We start from the raw sequence: 23,489 nt of genomic DNA on the forward strand, positions 1-23,489 counted from the left end.
TGGTTCATCTAGCTCAATATGCTGTCTTCCAACAGTGGCCAGTGCCTGATGCTTCAGACGGAATGGGCAGAACAGGCCAATTTTCAAGTGGTCCATCCCTTCTTGTTCAGTCCCAGTTTCTGGCAGTCAGAAGTTTAGGCATACCCAGAGCATGGGCTTGAAGCCCTGACCATCTTGGCTAATAGCCATTGATGGACCTTGTTATACTTTTTTGGCCTTCACATGGTCTGATAACATTCAATATGAGCAAACAAAAGACAGTCCCAACCAGTAATATAAGACTACACACCCACATACACGTGCTTCAACTGATAAAATAATTAAAGCATAGAAATACAGTTAATGTCAATTCAACATTTTATTGAAAACAGACCTTGTCAAACAAACCTGGTTTTACTCTGATGAGATTACAAATTTGATTAAGGTACCTGCACAGAGATAACATACTTCGATTTATGTCAGGCCTTTGACTTTGTACCATGCCACATTCAGATTTAAAAAGTGGCACTAAACAATAACTACAAAGCACATGTTAAATGGATTAAGAGCTGGCTCACTGATAGATCTCAAAAAGTAGTTGTCAACGAGGAATCTTCACTGAAGGAGGACGTTTCTAATGGAGTTCTGAATGCATTGATACTAGGCTTGACACTATTAAACATTTTCATCAATGATCTGGAAGTAAATATAAAATCACCGCTGATAGTATTTGGGGATGACCAAGTTTTCTGGAATGGTAAATGATGAGGGCAGGGCAGTCATGCATAGCAATCTTGATCGCATAGTAAGCTTGGTCCATTCAAAGAAAGTTGGTTTTGATTCAGCCAAATGCAAATGAAACGTCTAGGAACAAGGAATGCAGGACCTATCTACAGAACAGGGAACTGCAGCCTTGAAAGCCATGACTCTGAAAAGGATATAGGGGGTCACAATGGAGAAGCAACTGGACATGAGTTCCCAGTGCAATGCTGTAGCATAAACAATGTATAAACAGGGAAGTAGCGAGCAGGAATAAGGAGGGGATTTTATATGCTATCAGTGAGACCAATCCTTGAATACTGCATGAAGTTCTGGTGTTGTTTTAAAAAGAATACTGAAAAATTGGAAAGGGTGCAGAAAAGAGCCACAAAAATTATTCAAGGGCTGGAGAAAATGTTTTACAGTGACAGACTTAAAAAGCTCAATCTCTTTAGTTGATCAAAAAGACAGAGGTGACTTGATTACAGTATATAGGTACCTTCACACAGAGAAAATACCAGGTGCTGAAGTGCTCTTTAATCTACCAGACAAAAGGCATAACAAGAACCAATGGCTGGACGCTGAAGCCAGACATATTCAAATAAGAAATTAAGCACAAATTTCTAAACTACCGTGATTAGCAATTGGAACAAAATTGCCAAGGAAAGTGGTAGATTCTCCATCTCGATGTCTGCACATCAAGACTGGATGCCTTTCTGAAGATATCCTTTAGTCAAACAAGTAACTGCGTTCAGTTACAGGGGTGACTGGTTGAAATTTAATGGCCTATAACACGCAGAAGATCAGACAAGATTACAAAATAGTCCCTTCTGGTCTTAAACTCTATGAATCCAAACAATGTCATAGTCTTGGCACTGCATTTTCTCCACTTTGAGTCTCCTAGTGCAATGCACAAGTACAAACAGTTCATTCATAGAACTTTTCAGGGCACAGTGGCCAAAGCAGCAGGTAATAGCCACATGCCTTTTATGCAAGTGAGGAAAGAATTTGTTGATTCCGTTTTTGCAATGCCGATCTGTAGCCCACTTCCTCTCTTGCCCCCAGCCCTACTTAAATAACAATGACAAGTTACATTATATGGAGATATTGGTATTAGCCCTGCCCACATTACAAAATTCTTAACAGCAGTATTCAGTGCAGGTAGTAGGTGGTACTTTGAACTCACTTTTGATTCCCAATAAATCCTGCAGTTGTGAAGCACATCCTCCACTCAGACTGGGTCTCAGCTGCGAGAAAAACCATGGTCTTCCCAGTTACACAGAGTGTGAACTCTCCAGAGTTTCTTCAAGTTTGTTTTCTTGACCACTTGATTTTCTCCCCTTTGACATTGTACAAAGCACTGGTAAGACCTCATCTGGAATACTATTTACAATGCTGGTCACCCACATTGAAGAATGATGAATTCACACCAGAACAGGTAAAGAAAGTGCTACTAGGAAGATCAAGATAAAGGAGAATATATCTATCAGTGGAGACTAAAAACTTGGCTTGTTCAGACTAGCAAAAAACATAGGCTAACAGGGGATATGAGTACGCTCTGTAAATAGATCGGAGGTAAACAGCAGCAAGGGAGAAAAGCTATTTAAGCTAAAGGGCAATGTTGGCACAATGGATATAAAGTAACAATTATTAAATTTAGGCTGGAAATTAGGTTTTTAGCCATCAGGAGTGGAAGTCTGGAACACAATTATAAAATGGGGTTACCTGTGGTAGCAGGGCAATGGACTTGATGACCCTTGCAGCGCTCTTCCAGTCCTATGTCTTTTGAGCATGCCTGCAAGAAACATAACAGCCCTGGGCTTTGGAACAATGCATCAACGCTACAGACCTGTTATACCACGGGTTTATCTCCATTACAGTCCAGGAAATTAGAACAGGGCTGAATTTGATCCTCTATCTGGAACATAATGCAGTAAAGAAATAGGCTAAAATTGCTCCCCTTCTAAAAAAGCAGAGATGAGGCTGCTCGTGAAGGGTGAGGGAGCTTCGGTAAGTGCATACATGCATTATTCCTTGAAATGTGTTTTTTGCTTTTCCTCTCCCTCAAACCTCACCTCCCTCCCCACCACGAAGCCACCTTTGTTTCCCATTTAAAAATGGCACCTGGCCCACCTGCAAGTTAAGACCAAGGTATTGACTCTTCTTTGCTTTAGCGGTACAGTGTTAGAAAATAACAGGTTAGGGAACAAGTTCTAAAAAGGGTTGTATGGCAATCCAGTTACACAACCCACATCAGAACAGTCCTGTGCTCAGCCAGAGGTAATCAAACAAAGGTAGAGTCAGCATTCGCTTTTCCTTTCTCTGAGTGCTCAATTTCCCTTCTTTGGCTTGTCTGGCTACGTGTGGTGCTGCTCCATCAATGTCAGCAGCAACCTGGCATTCCCCCACCACCACTATATACACATCAGCATTCAGTCAGCACGTGAGAATTCTGTTGAGCTCAAGAGGGTCCAAGCTTCTGTCAGAGAAATGATGGCAAAGCACTGCATGGAACTGAGGGAGTTTTCAAAAAAAAATGCAAAAATTATGAGATGTGGAAAGTATTATGGGATGAAGAAAGTGGTATGGTGTGAACTTGACCCCTATCTTTAAGAAATCCTGAGACAAATCACGGCTATTCCACAAAGCACTCAAAAATATCACAAAAGGTATTTTGCCAGACAGTGGCATGAGGCATGCTGGGCTACCTGTGTTGCTCCTAACTTTACATCAACACACTCCCGGTACGTATGCACAGCCAACAGCCAAGTGTGCACATACGAACCCTGGCGGCTGTTCACAGATGTTACTTGTGCCAATCAAACTTCATTGCGTAGGCACAGCCTTAGTTACATAGAAAACAAGGCTTATGCTCTCCAAGATAGTGAGAGTCACTCTCTGGTAAAAGGAGAGCAAAAGGGTAAGGTTCTGGAAAGTCAGCCTTTAGGAAGAGATCCCACTGCTTATGGAACCAGAGGTGTATGCAAAAATCCCTGCTGCTGGTGGGAAAGAGAAAGGATGCTACCGACCACCTCTGTGTGGTCTCTGTTGTCACCTCTGAAAGAAGCATAGGTTTCAAGCAACCTCCCTGCCTCACCTGGCTGAAAGACACAAGGCCTGGTGACAAAAGCCACCTCATGCTTCTTTTCTGTGCAGGTCTCTCCTTTCTATGTCAGTTGGTTACCTCTTATTCAAGAGCAGGCTGTCGCACTAAAGTCTAAGTTACCACCCGGCACCCACTGGCAGATGAGGTTGGTCTACATTCAGTCTATATACATCTCCAAGTACCTCAAGAGTGGGTCACAATCCCATTTGAATACCATTGGGTTACAGATCTTTCATGGAGACTAAATGCTTTGTAGAGTATTCTCACTCTGTATTTACACTACTCCATTTGCCTGTATTTTACATACATTAGCATTTTACATGTTCATAGCACTGTACAAACTACTCATAAATTGCACTACCATACAAAAATCCCAAGCTGACATTGCTTTCATCTGGAGGCAAGCCAATCAGGTTACATGCAGGATTCCTGTACATACACACAGCAATGAGATCCATACTCTGCATACACAAAATTGTGAAAACCTGTGAAAGCAAATTGGAATGAGCAACCTCTTGCAAGCCAAAATAATTGAGCTGCTCCTAGGTTTGTCTCTTTTGCTATCTGCTAAATAACCCCCCAAATATGAACTAAACTTAGAATTAAAGATTTTTTTAATAAAATATTTTTTTAAATGGACAAGCTAGTGCCCTCTTTAAAAAAGTAGTTTAGAGTAGATTACGGGTCTAAATACTTTAAGATTGAACAGATCATCATGTATATCATGTTTTGCCTTTTTCAGATGACAGATGCTGCAAGGTAACAACCCACCACCATTCAAAGTTGAAAAATTAACAAAGTTCTAGACACCAAAGTAAAGACATATCCAGTTACAATGAAAAAAGCATACAGACTGCACTGATTCTGAATATGCATCTGTGCCTCCTCCCACCTATAATGCTATTATAAAAGGTAAATTCTAATGTGAGTTTACTTTATCTTCACTCACAAATTCTTTAAATTTCAATACACGTGAAACACATGTAAACACATTTAGAACACTAAGGACAGTGCTCCAATGAAGACAAATATATTCTCATCTACATTAGCCTCAAGAAGCTGGAGAGCACATTGGCTCTGAGTAGGAGACCAATTCTCACGTACATCAGGGAGATCCAAGAATAACTCTCATGAAATTAATCTTAATCAGGCGTAAGTGAAAAGAAATGAGGCACTATTCCATAAGGTCTCCTCTTTCTAGATTGCCTGCGATCTCATGTCGACTATTAAACTGGATCAGTGAACTCCCTAGCTATATATAATTCTTAATGAAAAAGACAGACTATGTTGTGACCTGTGAAACTACATAAATAGAAAGTGGTTCCATCTGTTTATTGCTTTTCACAGCCTGAATTCCATTGCTGTTTCAGGAATGGTCAAGTCCACATAGGAGTATTCTACATAATACTTACTACTACAGAGAAAAAAGTTTGATCACAGCTGACAAAGTTGGCTGGACTACAGTTTAAGCCCACATTAAAGCATCTGTAGAGCTGATGATAAATGGAAAACCTCAAAGGACACTATTGATTGCTTTAATAATACTTTCATTCTATTAAGTTCACATTTTCAAATTCTTAAGTCATAACAGTGTGAAGTCCTGGTGAACTAACAGTTAATGTACAACAAAACTTTTGGGTAACAGCACTTTGAAAGACTTCAGTGTATTACTGTCCATATGCACATTTTGAACTTTCCCAAACCCTTTCATATTTCAGTAATATTGAATGGAGTTAAGGTAGCTTGCTTTCATCTTAACTATAAGGGGATAATAATCAACCTGTTATATTAAACAAAACACTATCTGTAAAAACTCTTTACATATCAGTAATTTTCAAGTAAACAGTTTTATCTATACTTAAAAGCATACAAAACATGGACTAGAAATTTATTGCTGTTACAAAAATTAGTTTGTTACAAGGAGGAAGTTAGGTTAATATTATTGCTGTTGCACAAATGGAGCCCTGAACACACAGAGTGTGATTTCTAATCATTCACTTTAGGGGATATGTGGGTGCTTAGGAAAGATGAGGCTCATAGCCACTATCTTGTGTTACACTTTGTAAACTGGCATTGTGTTATTGTCTCTCTACAACCATAGCCAGTGCAACTTCTGCGTTCATACACGATCATCCATTAGACCTACTCTTCATGGCAAGTATGAATACTATATTCCATTCCCACATCCTATTTTCTTGATGCAATTTAACCTGATGCTAATTTTAAAAATATGCCTAGTGTATCTTACCATATGATAAGGAACTAATAGGAAGGTTTATCACCTGGAAAGTCAAAAGTGATTCCTGTAATTCATATAATTATGTTTCACCTGTTCACTTCTATTAACTTTCTGATAAGATTTCATGTTCAAATAAAATATTTTTCACTCGCTCTGAGTAACAGACAGCACTCAAAAGCAAGCAGTCCAATAACCACAACTGTTATTTGCAAAACAGTTTAGACTTGCTCACAAAAATGCAGTCCTGCTTTCTTTCAATTACATTGATTTCCGATCATTAGAAAGTACATTTATACAGAAATTTCTAAAAGCAATCTGCACTTAGCAGACATTGTACAGTGCTAGTAGATCATACTACTTCCTCGAAGGCAATTTCTTCTTCGTAAGTTATTTGTGCACACAGAATTGCCAGTTTATTTGGTGGTCTGCAAAGCAAACAATTCCACTCTTTCCCTCCCAATTAAGAAGCATACACCATATTCACACCATAAAAGGGCCACTATCAACTTAAACTATATTTGAGTCTGAATTTTTATTTTACATAATACTGTTGCAAGTTAATACCTATTGTACCACTAAGGAGATTAAACCAAATACTTCCATTCTTTCAATTTGTTTGTAGTCAGTTTCACTGACTACTATACAGTAAGTTTCCATTTCCTTTGTGGGTTTTTCACACAGCAGCAAGGAGTAAAAACATTTTTATAAAATAGCAAAAGGGCAGGTGTACCCCCAAACACTACTTTTTACCTCCCTCCCCAAAAAGGACTGGAATTCGTGTTGATGCTGTTCCTGTAACAGTGATGTTTAAACTTTGTGACCCAACCATATTATGACCAGGTGTTTGGGAGCCAGGAATGGGAAAGAGAAGAGTTTAGGCTCAGGTAGATATCTACTGTAGCCTAAATCTGGTTATAACATGGTCAGATCCAAATGTGTCAAGTGGTTAACTAGCCAGCATTCTAATCCTAAAGCACTCACATCCGTCAATGATTTAAATACCAGGCATGACTAGATGTGGCATGAATGAACTTACTGTTCAGCTCCACTGCCACATCAGTTTTGCCCTTTCCTGCTCCCTGCCCACCCCACCCCCAAAATAAGTATCAGCACAGAAAGGGACTAGTTTAAATATTTGTTGAAGGTTACACAAGTGGATGATCTACCACAAAGAATAGTGAACCTGCAAGCAACAAAGCAAATTCACTTAGAAAACACACACCTTTTCTTTTCTTTGTATGCACAGAAGATTCATTTACTGACAAATGGACCCACAAAGGCAACATCACTTCAGTGGGAACAATTCTCCTCTCCCCAGATTAGGCAAAACACACCTAGGTTCGTGAGTGCCCTTCACATATAAAACCCTTAAATTTTCTGTTTTCCTTCAGACAGCTTAAAACATGACATATTTTAAATGAATCTCTCTAAACTCAAAACTGTATTGATAATTACCCACAAAAGTGTGCAAGGTAAAAACCTGGACTCAAAATAAATTAAAAAATACAACGAATTCAACTTGACATTAAAAAGCAACAGAAATACAAAGAACAGAGATTCTTCCAAGTCTTTGTGGGATGAGAGCACTGAAAGGGTCATTGCTAGCAAGGCTGCAGGAACCTCTAATCCAGTCTGTGCTCTCAGTTCCAGTCATTAGCTTGGTTTTTTGCAGAATTCACACTCTATTCCTCCACTGAGGTCTTTCACAATCCCTTCTTTGATCAGTTTTTGTAGGAATTTTGTTTCAGTTGTCACATTATGCATAGTTTGTCCTTCCATTGCAGCCATGCAGAGATTGTCATAGTAGTGCAAAGGTGTGTTGGGTTGATGGAGGTCATATCCAAATCCTGCTAAACTCACTTCATCACATAAATGTGTGGCCAGAACAACTGCAGTGACCCCAATAGTGGGAACATTCTAAAAAGAAAAATAAACATTTACAATACAACATCTCTCTCCTTGATCAGTTTTCACAGAGTCTTAGAAACTAGGGGTGGAAGAGACCTCTAGAGGTCACGTAGACCACCACCCTGCACTGAGGCAAGACCAAGTATAGCTAGACCATCCCTGCTGTGTTTGTCTAACCTATTCTTAAAAACCTCCAATGACAGGGATACCAAAACCATCCTTGGAAGCCTCTTCCACTACTTATTTATCCTTATAGTTAGAAATTTTTTTTTAACATCTAACCTAAATCTTCCTTGCTGCCGCTTAAGTCAACTACTTTTTGTATGGACATGGAAAACAACAGATCACGGTCCTCTTTAAAACAGCTCTTTACAACATGTTTGAAGACTTCTTTTCTCAAGACTATATATGCCCCCCCTCCCCTTTTTAACCTTTCCTCATAGATCAGATTTTCCAAACTTTGTATCATTTTTGTTGCTCCATTCTGAACTCTCACCCATTTGTCCACCTCTTTCTTACAGTGCGGTGACCAGAACTGAACATAGTACTCGAGTTGAGTACTCACCAATGCTAAATAGAGTGGGACAATTACCTGACATACTACAATCCATATATAAGACATCCCAGAACGATATTAGCCTTTTTAGCACTGCATCACATTTGCAGACTGTTGAGTCATACTCAATTTGAGAACTACTGTACGATAATCCTCAGATCTTTTTATGCAGTTCTACCACCTACCCAGTTATTCCCCATTTTGTAGTTGTGCATTAGATTTTTATTTTTTTTTTGCATCCTAGGAGTAGTAATTTGCACTTGTCTTATTGAATCTCATCTTATTGATCTTAGACCACTTTTCCAATTTGTCAAGGTCTTTCTGAATTCTAATCCTGTCCTCTGAAGTGTAGTAACCTCTTCCCATCTTGGTGTCACCCACAAATTTTAGAAGCACATTCTTCACCCCATTATCCAAGTCATCAGTGAAAATATTGAACAGTACTAGGTCCTGTCTGCATCAACAATGAAAGGAAACAGAAGTTAATGAATGAAGCATGAATCCACAGCTGCGGTCCCTTCCAACCCTGATATTCTATGAGTCTATGAAGTAGGGGTTACCAAATGAAATTAATAGGCAGCAGGTTTAAAACAAAAAAAAAGGAGGTATTTCTTCACACAACGCACAGTCCACCTGTCGAACTCTTTGCCAGAGGATGTTGTGAAGGCCAAGACTATAACAGGGTTCAAAAAAGAACTAGATAAATTCATGGAGGATAGGGTCCATCAATGGCTATTAGCCAGGATAGGCAGGAATGGTGTCCCTAGCTTCTGTTTGCCAGAAGCTGGGAATGGGCAACAGGGGATGGATCACTTGATGATAACCTGTTCTGTTCGTTCCCTCTGGGGTACCTGGCATTTGCCACTGTCGGAAAACAGGATACTGGGCTAGATGGACCTTTGGTCTGACCCAGTATGGCCATTCTTATGTTCTATAGCTCCCACTCCAGCTTTATAGCTGACCATTGATAGCTACTCTGAGGACAGTCTTTCAACGAGCTGTGCTCCCATCCTATAGTAATTTCATCTAGCCCACATTTTCCTAGTTTGCTTATGAGAATGTCATGTGTCAAAAGCCTTGATAAAAATCAAGGCATCTCACATCTACAACTTCCCCCACATCCACAAAGCAAGTTATCCTGCAAAGGAAGGATATTAGATTAGGGTTTGGCATGATGTATTCTTGATAAATCCATTCTTATTACCCTACTATCCTCCAGGTGCTTACATACTGATTGCTGTAATAACTGCTATTTTCACCCAAGTGAGCTACCCCAAGTGAAGAACTCACCTATTTTTACAGTGTAGTGTAAACATATTCGTAGGCAAAATCCTCCTCAGCAAAAAAGGGACACACAAATGATTCAAAAAGCCTTAAGATCTGAATGCTTAAATGCAGTGCATGGCCTACCACTGTACATGGTATTGAGAAGACCTGCATCCTTAATGCATTTCACAGAAGTACTTTCTTTTTAAAACTTTGGGGTATTTATTAAAAAAAAAAAAATCACAAGCAGGTCACCTTACGTGAACATAAACAAGCCTAACCCCAACTTTAAAACTAGATTTTTACTTTTTCTATAATTAACGAGAATGCTGAACCCCACTACTCTACAAATATTTAACAGAGAATGTTAAAGAAAATACAAATAGTGTTTGAGAAGAGAAGACTTCGATGTTTTACAATGACTGAGAAATTGCACAAAGAGACTACAAGGCCAAACTCTTTTTTATTTGATCTTGTCATATTAGATTTCTAAGAAGCTAAATGTATCTATACAGCACCTCCCCCCCAAAAAAGGTATCTTACCTTATCCCAGCCCCAAAATTTAGATCGAGGCTCAGGGTACTGTAGTATATCCAAGGCAGTCTCTTTAACGATGATCGGATTTAAAATGCGAAACTGTTTTGGTGTTACAGGAATTTTCTCAGCCACCTGCTTCCAAAAAAATAGTCGCACCCATAGTGGCTAAAGAGGAAAAAAAAAATCAGTTAAAACTAGGGAAACAAATACTTTGACATGACAAATTGGTACTGGGGCATAGCATGTAACTCCATACTATTAAAACATGAGATTGTCCACATCTCATCACAAATGATTTATGAAAAAATTTACTAGGACATTGATGTATAATTCCCAAATGCCTGAATTCTTTTAAACAAATAATACTTAAGTTGAGAGAGAGAGAGCGCGAGCGCGAGCAATTCTTTATCTGTTTAGGTCATTTACTTTGAACGTGTGACTGCATTTCCGAGGACAGTCACTCACCCATCCCTATTGCCTCTATTTGGGCTTTCCGACAGCAACACGCTAGAGAAAGCATTTGAAAAGAGAGGAAAAACATGAACAAAATTCCACAACAGTTGGCTGAGTGACTTGCAAACAGGTGTAGGACATGAAACCAGGGTGACCAGACAGCAAGTGTGAAAAATCGGGACGGGGTGGGGGGTAATAGGAGCCTATAAAAGAAAAAGACCCAAAAATCAGGACTGTCCCTATAAAATCAGGACATCTGGTCACCCTACCTGAAACTATTTTACTCACATTTTCAAATTAACTGTATTTCTAGCAGACAGTGTACATTTAAAGACAAGTGTAGTAGAATGAAAGGAGAGAAGAGCAATGAGACTTAGCATGCCCGATGCTGATCTCATGCCAGAATACGTCAGAATGCTAAAGAAGTCAATAGAGATGCACTGGTGCTAAACTGGTGAAAGATCAGAATCAGGCTCATTTTATGTTTCTCTCCATAAATTGTGTCATGGTGAGCAAATGAGAAAAGTAATTCAAGAAGAGGGTACCTTTTCTGTACATTGGCACATTCTTTCCCAACAAATCCCTATGAAAAACATTTGTTATCTCTATTGTTGTAATGTGACTACTCTTCTGATATTACAAAAATACAGGGACTTTTCATTATTAGAATATACTATATGCAGCTTTAAGCACATAAAATGACATTAGAGCCACCAAAGTCAGTCAGATATCCAGTTCAGATCAGAGGGTGCATTCGATAGTTGTTAACATAATGCTGCTATGTGAAATTGTGCCATTTTTTTTGAAAGGTGTGCTGGTGTTCTATAAAATTACACATTGCTTGGGCCCAATGGATCACACAGTGATAGTTCCTCAAAGTTCCACAAATGTAATACGTTTGCCTATTATCACACTGAATGATTATTGATTGTTAGAGTTATTACCATTATTTAAATTCAAACGATAATTTAAGGATAATTTCTTCATTAATATCACTTGTATTATATTTAAAGCATTTTTTTTAAAAAGCAGAACATACAGTGCTGAGCACTGTAATAAAACAGTATGTTCTACCTAAATGCATGTGCAAAGTAATTGGTCAATTCTGCAAGTCTAAAAGCATTCCATAAACCCGTCCAGGTTGCAAAACCATAGAATTTAACCTTCCTTTGCATTATCTATAATATTATGTGCACAAACTGCTAAATATCTTGACAGATTTTCTACCAAATATATTGCTAATGAATAATTTATGGCATTTCATGTTTGCATAAACACTCTAATCAATAAAATACAATACTTCAGGTGTCTCTTGCATATAGATCTATTTCTTTAAACATCCATTAAGCAACGAATGAATCTTCATACAGAATCTTCATACAGAATCAGAAGGGCAGTAACCAACACCACTAATACCTTACATCTATTACACATAACACAAACACCCCTAAATGAGCATGATGTGGTTTAGCGAGTAAGGAAGGGGACTGGCAGTCCGAACATCTGGTTTCTGTTCCTGGCTCTGCAACCTTAACCAAGTCACTTAACCCAAATTCAAAATGAATTTACTGAGCACATAAGGCATTTTGATGTTTACTGTGTGTAAAGGATCAAGATACTTGGATGAAAGGCACCAGTGTGAGCATACAGTATTACATCTAGTAGTATTACATCATGAACAATAACTAGAAGTACTGCAACAAATAGATTGCTTGCAAGGTGGATAAAAAAAAAACCACACAAAATTTGATTTTAATTCAACTTTTTTTAAAAAGATATATTTAAAATTAAATTTGAAATTATGCTACGTTAAGGCCTAAATTAAAATATATTACAATTTAAATATCAAAATAATATTCAAACAGAATATGTTTGCTGCCAGAAAAGCTAAACTACTGAACTAATTGAAGTCATCGGCTATGCACCTAGAACCAGGGTTTGTTGAAGTGTTACCCAGCTTTTGACAGACCTAGCCCCTTCTGCAGCTGCAAAGAAAATATTTTCTTCATTTCAGTTTATTCAAGTAGTTCAGTACAATGATTAATTCATTCAAAGTTGTGAAACCAGCTGGAATCTTAAAAAGTAGAAAACTTGTTTCACTCTTTTAATCTATCAATAAACACGAGGGGACAGGACGAGATCTACCATTATAAAATCTTGATGGACATGATAACCAGAAAGAAATCACTTCAATTAACTACAGATAATGCTGTCATTGTTTAATAAATCAATTGGTTTTAAATACAAAAAATGTTGATATACTTTTTTTCTTATGTATCCAGCATATTTAAGGTAGTTTTAACAAAAAACAATTTTAAAATGTTATTTTTTGTGCATTTTTAATTAGATTCCAATTTCCATCCAAATAATACCAATAATAATATGACAATTACTTAGTCCTTATATAGCACTTCTCATCTTTTATATCTCAAAACACTTTACAAAAAAGGTCACAGTATCACTATCCCTATTTTATAAATGAGAAAATTAAGGGACATGGAGAAGTGACCTGCCCAAGGGCAAACAGGCCAGTGGAAGAGCCAGGAATTAAACCCACATCTCCTAAGTCCCAGTTCAGTTCTCTAGCCACTAAGCTATACTATCTCCTATGTAATGCAGCTAGATAAGTCACTGCTAAAAAAAATAAAAATCAACCTAGTATATAAATGTGTCATTCAGCATTTTCTAACAAAAATATAAAAATTAAGAATCTGACTAAATCTATGTTAAGCCACATACTGCTTAAATGCATGTAAGTCTCAGAAACATAGGACTGGAAAGGATCTCGAGAGGTCATCTAGTCCAATCCCCTGCACTCATGGCAGAACTAAGTATTGTCTAGCCCATCCTTGATAGGTGTTTGTCTAACCTGCTCTTAAAAATCTCCAATGATGGAGATTCCACAACTTCCCTGGGCAATTTATTCCAGTGTTTAACCACCAACAGTTTGGAAGGTTTTCCTAATGTCCGAACTAAACTACCCTTGCTGCAATTTAAGCCCATTGCTTCTTGTCCTATCCTCAGAGGTTAAGGAGTACAATTTTTCATCCTCCTCCTTATAACATCCTTTTACATACTTGAAAACTGTTATCATATCCCCCCCTCAGTCTTCTATTTTCCAGACTAAACAAACTCCATTTCTTCAATCTTCCCTCACAGGTCATGTTTTCTAGACCTTTAATCAGTTTTGTTGCTCTCCTCTAGACTTTCTCCAATTTGTCCACTTCCTTCCTGAAATGTGATGCCCAGAACTGGACACAATACTCCAGTTGAGACCTACTCAGCTCAGCGTGGAGTAGAGGGGAAGAATTATTTCTCGTATCTTGCTTACAACATGCCTGCTAATACATCCCAGAATTATTGCTTTTTTTGCAACAGTGTTCCACTGTGGACTCATATTTAGCTTGTGATCTATTATGATCCCCCAATCCCTTTCTGCAATACTCCTTCCTAGGCCATCATTTTCCATTTTGTATGTGTGCAACTGATTGTTCCTTCTTAAGTGGAGTACTTTGCATTTGTCCTTATTGAATTTCATCCTATTTACCTCTGACCATTTCTCCAGTTTGTCCAGATCATTTTGAATTTTAATCCTATCCTCCAAAGCACTCGCAACCCTCCCAGTTTGGTATCATCCGCAAACTTTATAAGTGTACTCTGTGCCATTAAATATTGTGTACCCTCCTGGTTAGCGAAAAGTAGTACCACGTTGTACCAACCAATGAGAATCAACCTTTCTTTCGAAAAATCATTCAGAAGTACAAATGCAAAACAGGATTAAAACTGAATATTTAAACCAAAGTTTCCTGCTTGCTGATTTAAAACAATCCACCCTGACTGCTAGTGAAGAATTCAATACAGTAAAATAGTGACTGGACTGGAAAGTCCGTTTTCTGTGCATCAGAAAACCAAGATATGCATGTGATAAGTCAACTGTTTATACCTACCAATGCTTCATTTTTTACCATTGCTTGAAGCCAATTGAAATCGACACTTTTAAATAAGACAACAACAAACAAGCTCTGAGGGTTATATTCATTTTCAGAAAGTGGGGCTCCCTCTGGATAGGTCATCCTTATGGTAGTTTTGTTACCAACATGATCTGTGTAGCCCTGAATTGGTGCATCATTTAATCTAAAAAAGTGAAATAAAACACATTAAGTAAACATGGTATCTGATGTCATTAAAATACCACACAAGTGACTTTAAATACCTAAGTAACAAGTTTTAGTTGGCTCACCAAATTTTATTTGAACATAATACATCAATAAATTACTCCCCTGGTAACAAGAACAAACCTCAATGGGTGGCCTCGCTCTGAAAAGCAACCGTACAAATACTATTGCAGTGTTCGTGTTTCTTGTTGCCCCATAGTTCAATTAGGGCTCTGAGGGGCAAACAGCAAGCTTACTGCATATCACCCCTGTAATAAAAGGCTCTTTAAGTCAAAATTACAATGACATCTCAGGAATCCCAATGTCCTCAATGGGTTTGCACAATTCTAACTGACTGGAATTTAGGAGACAAGGTGGATGAGGTATTATTGTTTATTGGACCAGCTTCTGTTGGTGAGAGAGAAGTTTTCAAGCTTAAACAGAGCTTTTCTTCAGGTCTGGGAAATTAACTCAGGCCACCTGTACACTACAAAATTAAATTGACCTAGCTTACGTTGGCATACAGCTGCCATAATAATTACACTGCTTGTGCATATCTATACTTTGCTCCTTGTGTCAGCAGCGTGCCTCCTCATGAGGCGTGCTTGTATCAATTGTACTGTCAGTGTGGGACACTGTGGGATGGCTCCTGAAAGCCAGGAACAGTCAACATATGCAAACAGTGTCTACACTGACACTGCTTCGACCTAACTACATTGACCTTGACTCTACGCCACTCTGGAGGTGGAGTTAAGTCAGCGTAGCAGGGCAGGTACAGTTACAGTGACAATCCAGGAAGTTTTTGGAAAATGTAGGGGACAATTTCCTGGTGCAAGTGCTGGAGGAGCCAACTAGGGGGAGAGCTTTTCTTGACCCGCTGCTCACAAACTGGGAAGAATTAGTAGGGGAAGCAAAAGTGGATGGGAATCTGGGAGGCAGTGACCATGAGTTGGTCGAGTTCAGGATCCTGACACAGGGAAGAAAGGTAAGCAGCAGAATACGGACCCTGGACTTCAGGAAAGCAGACTTCAACTCCCTCAGGGAACTGATGGGTAGGATCCCCTGGGGGAATAACATGAGGGGGAAAGGAGTCCAGGAGAGCTGGCTGTATTTCAAAGAATCCCTATTGAGGTTACAGGGACAAACCATCCCGATGTGTCAAAAGAACAGTAAATATGGCAGGCGACCAGCTTGGCTTAACAGTGAAATCCTTGCAGATCTTAAACATAAAAAAGAAGCTTACAAGAAGTGGAAGATTGGACAAATGACCAGGGAAGAGTATAAAAATGTTGCTCGGGCATGTAGGAATGAAATCAGGAGGGCCAAATCGCACCTGGAGCTGCAGCTAGCAAGAGATGTTAAGAGTAACAAGAAGGGTTTCTTCAGGTATGTTGGCAACAAGAAGAAAGCCAAAGAAAGTGTGGGCCCCTTACTGAATGAGGGAGGCAACCTAGTGACAGAGGATGTGGAAAAAGCTAATGTACTCAAGGCTTTTTTTGCCTCTGTCTTCACAAACAAGGTCAGCTCCCAGACTGCTGCGCTGGGCAACACAGCATGGGGAGTAGGTGGCCAGCCCTCTGTGAAGAAAGAAGTGGTTCGGGACTATTTAGAAACGCTGGACGTGCACAAGTCCATGGGGCTGGATGCGTTGCATCTGAGAGTGCTAAAGGAGTTGGCGGCTGTGATTGCAGAGTCATTGGCCATTATCTTTGAAAACTCATGGCAATCGGGGGAAGTCCCGGACGACTGGAAAAAGGCTAATGTAGTGCCCATCTTTAAAAAAGGGAAGGAGGAGGATCCTGGGAACTACAGGCCAGTCAGCCTCACCTCAGTCCCCGGAAAAATCATGGAGCAGGTCCTCAAGGAATCAATCCTGAAGCACTTACACGAGAGGAAAGTGATCAGGAACAATCAGCATGGATTCACCAAGGGAAGGTCATGCCTGACTAATCTAATCTTCTTCTATGATGAGATTACTGGTTCTGTGGATGAAGGGAAAGCAGTGGATGTATTGTTTCTTGACTTTAGCAAAGCTTTTGACGCGGTCTCCCACAGTATTCTTGTCAGCAAGTTAAAGAAGTATGGGCTGGATGAATGCACTATAAGGTGGGTAGAAAGTTGGCTAGATTGTCGGGCTCAACGGGTAGTGATCAATGGCTCCATGTCTAGATGGCAGCCGGTATCAAGTGGAGTGCCCCAAGGGTCGGTCCTGAGGCCGGTTTTGTTCAATATCTTCATAAATGATCTGGAGGATGGTGTGGATTGCACTCTCAGCAAATTTGCGGATGATACTAAACTAGGAGGAGTGGTAGATACGGTGGCAGGTAGGGATAGGATACAGAGGGACCTAGAAAAATTGGAGGATTGGGCCAAAAGAAATCTGATGAGGTTCAACAAGGATAAGTGCAGGATCCTGCACTTAGGACGGAAGAATCCAATGCACCACTACAAACTAGGGACCGAATGGCTAGGCAGCAGTTCTGCGGAAAAGGACCTAGGGGTGACAGTGGACGAGAAGCTGGATATGAGTCAAGAGTGTGCCCTTGTTGCCAAGAAGGCCAATGGCATTTTGGGATGTATAAGTAGGGGCATAGCCAGCAGATCGAGGGACGTGATCATTCCCCTCTATTCGACATTGGTGAGGCCTCATCTGGAGTACTGTGTCCAGTTTTGGGCCCCACACTACAAGAAGGATGTGGAAAAATTGGAGAGAGTCCAGCGAAGGGCAACAAAATGATTAGGGGTCTGGAACACATGGTTTATGAGGAGAGGCTGAGGGAACTGGGATTGTTTAGTCTGCAGAAGAGAAGAATGAGGGGGGATTTGATAGCTGCTTTCAACTACCTGAGAGGTGGTTCCAAAGAGGATGGTTCTAGACTATTCTCAGTTCTAGAAGATGACAGAACAAGGAGTAATGGTCTCCAGTTGCAGTGGGGCAGGTTTAGGTTGGATATTAGGAAAAACTTTTTCACTAGGAGGGTGGTGAAACACTGGAATGCGTTAGCTAGGGAGGTGGTGGAATCTCCTTCCTTAGAAGTTTTTAAGGTCAGGCTTGACAAAGCCCTGGCTGGGATGATTTAATTGGGGATTGGTCCTGCTTTGAGCAGGGGGTTGGACTAGATGACCTCCTGAGGTCCCTTCCAACCCTGATATTCTATGATTCTATGACAGGAGCGAAACTGAAGTGTAGACATTTCTATAGTTACTTTAACTTAAGCTGCCGTCTGTTGACCTAACTCTATAGCGTAGCCTAAGGCTATGTCTATACCACGTGCCTTCTAGTGACACAGCTGTGCCGCTACAGCCAGACCACTAAAAGGTGCGAAGTGTAGCCGCTCTATGTCGGCAGGAGAGAGCTTTCCCGCCGACAAAATAAATCCACTCCCAACAAGAGGAAGGAGAGAGCACTTTTCGTCAGTAACACTTTTGTCATTCGGGGTGTGTGTGTGTGTGTTTTTCACACCTCTGAACGAAAGTGCAGTGTTAGACAAAACCTTAACCTCAAAGTGTTACTGCTAAACAGATTGTTTAGCAAAAGAAGTTAACACATATTTCAAGGGACTATTCAAGGCAAAGGTTAACATCTTTCCAGTCAGAGGGAGGAAAAGGCAGGGAAAGCAGCTGAGAAGAGGGGCTATTAGTGGGTTATAGATGGCTGTAATAAGCCATAAATCCAGTGTCTCTATTCAGTCCATAATTTTTAGTATCTCACAATTCTATTGGTGACAAGAAAAGTAGTATCTCTGCAGGGCTAACGAGGGTAAAAAGCAGTCAAGACTTACTTTTGTCACTAAAATGAGCAAGCAGTCTATATTTTACATTGCACTTGTCATCTTTTAATTTCAATGAGTATTTAAGATGACCTCTAGCGAGCCCATATTATTCTTTGCCCATGTCATCACTCCCAAACCTTTTTTCTTTTTCTTTTTTTTAATAGGAACCTCAGAATTGGTTTTCATTTAAAGAAGACAGTGGTTTATTTCATTTTTATTGACTGCTTATTATGCTTCTGTTATACTATGTGTCTTCCAGAGTGTGTCAACAAGGCAGGTGCATTGAAAATAAAGCTATGTATCACAACTCTGAAACAGAATGCTTTCTAACACTAGCAGATCCACTTACCCTTTCACATGAAACACTTAATACTAGAAAAGCAAGATAACTGATCAACTCCCCCTGATAACCAGAAGGTGGAACAGGTTATTTCAAGAGCCTACATTAGAATGATCAGACATCTATTTACTTTAGGAATTTATATAGTACCAACTTTATGTGTACATTGTGCTTTGTCCGTGACTGCAGTAATTTCCAACTCACTATTTTTATTATCCATGTTGTGTGGTATCTGGTGTCTAGATCAGTTTCTCAACCCACAGGTCACTACCTAAAAGTGGGTCGCATGAATGTACAAAAGGTTCACAGCCACCCCAGCCCTGAGCCCCACCACCAAAGGCTGAAGTCATGGAAGTCACATAAAATCACGGAATCAGTGACCTCCGTGACCTAGCCTTACCGATTAGCCAATCGAATGCAAGGCGGGAAGAGTTATGGGAAAAGAGTGCTGTGTAGAGTTTCAAGTGAAGAGTGTGTTTTAATCACAAAATGGGTCTTTAGTTAGTGAAATGGATAAATTTTTTGAACTGTGCTGTTGCAACTGCAAGTACCAATGATAGTAGGAATTCATCAAAACCTGGGAAGAAAAGTAATCGTAGGTACAACCCTGCTTACTTAAAGTTTGGGTTTTCATTTACTGAGGACCGAAATGGTGAATACAGGCCACTGTGTGTCATCTGCAGTGAACTGTTAGCAAATTAAAGCCTAAAACCATCAAATTTATGTAGACATTTGGAGACAAAGCACTCTAGCTATAAAGACAAGCCTCTTCATTTTTTCAAACAAAAAAGCAGATTTGGAAATGTCAAAAAAAGCATCTGAACATGTATTTACTGTCCGTGAGCAAACACTGCATGCCTCTTACCCTTGTTGCACACCGCATTGCAAAAAAGCTCACACTGTCGCTGAGGAGTTAATTTTACCTTCTGCTATTGACACATGCACTAAATTGTTGGGCGAGTCAGTGGCAAAAAAATTAAAAGCAATCTCTTTCTCCAACAATACAATATGGAGAAGAATCTGTGATATAGCTCAGAACACACCAAACTGCAAACAACTGATCATCTTTCAGTAAGCGACTGTTTTGCTTTACAACTAGATGAATCTACTGATGTATCAAACCACACTATATTGCTGGTTTATGTGAGGCATGCACAGAAAAGTGATTTGCAAGAACAGTACTTATTTAGTGCGGATTTGCCTATTGCTATTACTACTGCTGATATGTTTCTTGCACTGGATAATTACTTGGAGTTGGTGGGATTAAGCTGGTCAAAGTGTGTTGGTGTCACATATGATAAGAGAGAAACATTCAGTAGTTGCTCAAAGTATCCCTTTGAAAGCATCCAATGCAACATGGAACTATTGTTTCCTGCACAGGGAGGCATTAGCAGCTAAAGACAAGGCACCTGAGCTTCAAGAAACTCTTAAAAATGCTGTCAAAATAGTCACTTACATCAAACAAAATACCAAGAAGTCATGATGCTTTCAAGTTTTCTGTCAGAAAATGGGCAGTACTCACGTACATCTGCTTTACCATGCTGAAGTTTGCTGGCTGTCCCATGGCAAAGTGTCTCAAATTTAAAAATGAGTTGGCAGCTTTTCTTGAAGAAAAAAAGTCTCACCTGGCAGAACGCTTCAGTAGCAACACATGGTTTGTTTGTGCTGCATATCTGGCACATATATTTGATCATCTGAATTATTTGAATCTGTCTTTACAGGGCAGAGAGCACAATCGCTTGCAGCTAACTGACAAAATTACTGAGTTTAAAAAAAACCCTCTCTGTGAACAAACATATTTCAAATGATAGGATGGACATGTTTCGTAACGCATATTCAGAAACAAAAAATTTGAAAGATTCCACTAGCCAGGAAGTACTGAAGAAAACGATCAGTAGTAATTTAACTAAATTGCACACAAGATTCTGCAATTACTTTCCAAACAACCTAAGGGCAAAGAATGGATACAGGATCCGTTTGGAGTTGTGTTGGAAAACATGAATCTACCTAAGAAGGAAGAATCTCAGCTGGTCAAGTTATCTTGCATTCGCAATCTATAGAGAAAATATACTGAAATGAGCATTCCCCAGTTTTGGTGCAGTGCTGCTGTTGGAGAATGTCCTGCTTGCCAGTCCTTTTGCCTTTCAGTACAACATACTTGTGCAAAGCTGGATTCTCTGCCTTGACTCAACTGAAGAATAAAAGCAGGAATAGACTGGATGTTGAACACAACCTTCAGATTGTGCTGACTAAAATTACACCAAACTTTGATAAACTTGTCAAAGAGAAGCAAGCTCAAGTTTCTCATTAAGTGGAACCTAGAATTTATTATACTGTTAATGTGTTCCTGTTAATGTTGATTTCTGCCTTTAACTTTCTGGATATTGAGCTGCTTTAACTTTTTATTACTGTTATTGTTATTATTGGTGTTGTTGTTACATACAGTGGGTAATAAGTATTTGGGGGCCAAAATACGTGCATTTTCTACTTTCTATTTACTGGATTGAGACTGGCCATCAATGTTTACAAATGGGACCTGGTCCAAAAAAGGTTGAAAACCACTGGTCTGGAGCACACTGAAATAATGATATATTCCTGGTCCCTGCAGTCTGAATTTGAGTAAGTTTATCTGATTCACCATATTTTGAATATTGTAAAGACAAGTAATATTAATAAAATACTTTCAGTTTCATAAACTAAGTAATAAATGGAGTCTGAGACTCCCCTTTCCCCTCTCAAAAAGAGAGGCTGTTTGAAAACAACACAAATGTTAAATTACTTTGTAACTTTAGACAGAAGAGAAATATGCACCTTATAACAATATCAAACTCATTCAGCACATGGCCTAGCTCCAATCCACGAAGTATTCCACCACTTCCTACAACAACACAACGCTTACAGTGTTTTGACTTCAAGTTCTCGGGCAAGTCATACTCAGGTAAGAGTTTTAAGAGGTTCTGAAGTTTATCAGAGTTCTTGTGAAATCCAAACGGGGGGTTGTACTTAAACACAGCTTCATGTCTGTTTATATCTTCTCTTACAAAGGGAAATATGTTCACGCTGTACTTCTCAGCAAATAATCTGTCCATCTCCTTCTTCACAAAAGAAGGTCGACATTCTCCTTGCTGTATGAGTTTGGCATATTTTTGTGCTCTCTGAAACAAAACGGTATATAAAATTTAAGTCATACAAGCTAGTACATTTCAGTATTATAAATATAGCATCTCCTGTCTGAAGCAACCTCCCACGAGGTCAATAGACATCCGTAAATTAGCAGATGTAGGTTTTAGAAAGACAAACCAAACTGAACCACCAACTGTGGAAAATTTAAAACTAGTCAGTTAAAACAAGGAGCTTCCTGTTTGTGGGGTTATCAAGAGTGCAGGTTTCAGAGTATAACTTACCTCTTTCAGGTGGAAGATTTCTTTAGGAGTAAGTTAGAGTGCAGGTGCAGTCAGAAAAATTACTATGTAAAATGGTACCTTTTTACAAAGCTTGTCTGCTTCCTGAACGTTTTCAAGCAATGACTGGTTATTTTTGTTCATGGCCAATAGAGCTATGGGAAAGGAAGATGGTTTTTGCTCTGCCTTATCCATCAGTAACAAATTTTTCAGCTAAATTTTGATTGCAGAAGCTGTACTACCAGAGACATGTAAGCTGGAAAGAAAAACTCCGTCACATCCAAGACAGGACTTGCAGCATTTTGACTTGTGAACTGATTTTAATCTAGATGTTTATGGTCACTTAAAAAATCCCACTATAACCACGCTTAAAATGTTCACCTGAAAGTGAAGGGTCTAAAGTTCTCCTTAAAATGAAGATGAAGTACCAATATAAAAACCTACAGTACCAGCTTTCAGCTGAATCTTCCCCTGCCAAATAAATGATAATCTGTCTCTTTGAAACAAGATCCTCCTGCACATTTTTAGAGAGTAGAACCTGCAAATTGGGGTCTGGTACGAGGGGGAAGCTTTAATACAGTTCAAAGGCAAAGATGCCATTTTATCACTGCTCAACAAATGAGAAGATTTATCATAAAAACAAGAACAAAATGGAGAGGGGGGAGGAACAGAGGCAAGTAGAAAACAAAGAGATGTTTGTGTGATATATGTGGGAGAGTCAAAAATGCAAGCCTGATGTTAAGATTATAGAAAAAGGGGAACAAAGAAAAATGGAAAAAGGGGAGGTTTTTTAAAATTGCAATTAGAAGAACTCCACAGATGTGCAGAACAGACCCTACAGGTACCAAAAAATTTTAAGCAGGCTCAGGGTGTTTTAGACTTCTAATCAGATGTTCAGAATACCAAATTCTTCCTTCTTCCCAATGCAGGGTGAGAGTCAGCACCTTTGTGTTACAGTGTAATAGCAAGCATAATGTTTCAGTTTTTAGAACAACTCCCAAGCCTTCACACTCTCCAG

At 39.3% G+C, this 23,489-nt stretch overlaps 1 protein-coding gene across 10 annotated transcripts in view; it reads right to left on the minus strand.

The window, feature by feature from the left end:
* Positions 1–339: 339 nt before the first annotated feature.
* The window catches only part of ST3GAL5 (ST3 beta-galactoside alpha-2,3-sialyltransferase 5), a 106,601-nt gene continuing 83,451 nt past the window's right edge, over positions 340–23,489 (minus strand). For all 10 annotated transcript variants that reach the window (XM_048849173.2, XM_048849179.2, XM_048849172.2 and 7 more), the window contains exons 4-7: positions 21,882–22,225; positions 14,751–14,937; positions 10,357–10,515; positions 340–8,000 (exon numbers count right to left, since the gene is read on the minus strand). In XM_048849173.2, the coding sequence (XP_048705130.1) occupies positions 7,737–8,000; positions 10,357–10,515; positions 14,751–14,937; positions 21,882–22,225 (954 nt within the window). In that variant the 3' untranslated portion in view covers positions 340–7,736. The remainder of the gene's footprint in view (positions 8,001–10,356; positions 10,516–14,750; positions 14,938–21,881; positions 22,226–23,489) is intronic.

This window comes from Caretta caretta, chromosome 4 (genome assembly GCF_965140235.1).
Source record: "Caretta caretta isolate rCarCar2 chromosome 4, rCarCar1.hap1, whole genome shotgun sequence".
NCBI classification, from domain to species: Eukaryota; Metazoa; Chordata; order Testudines; family Cheloniidae; genus Caretta; species Caretta caretta.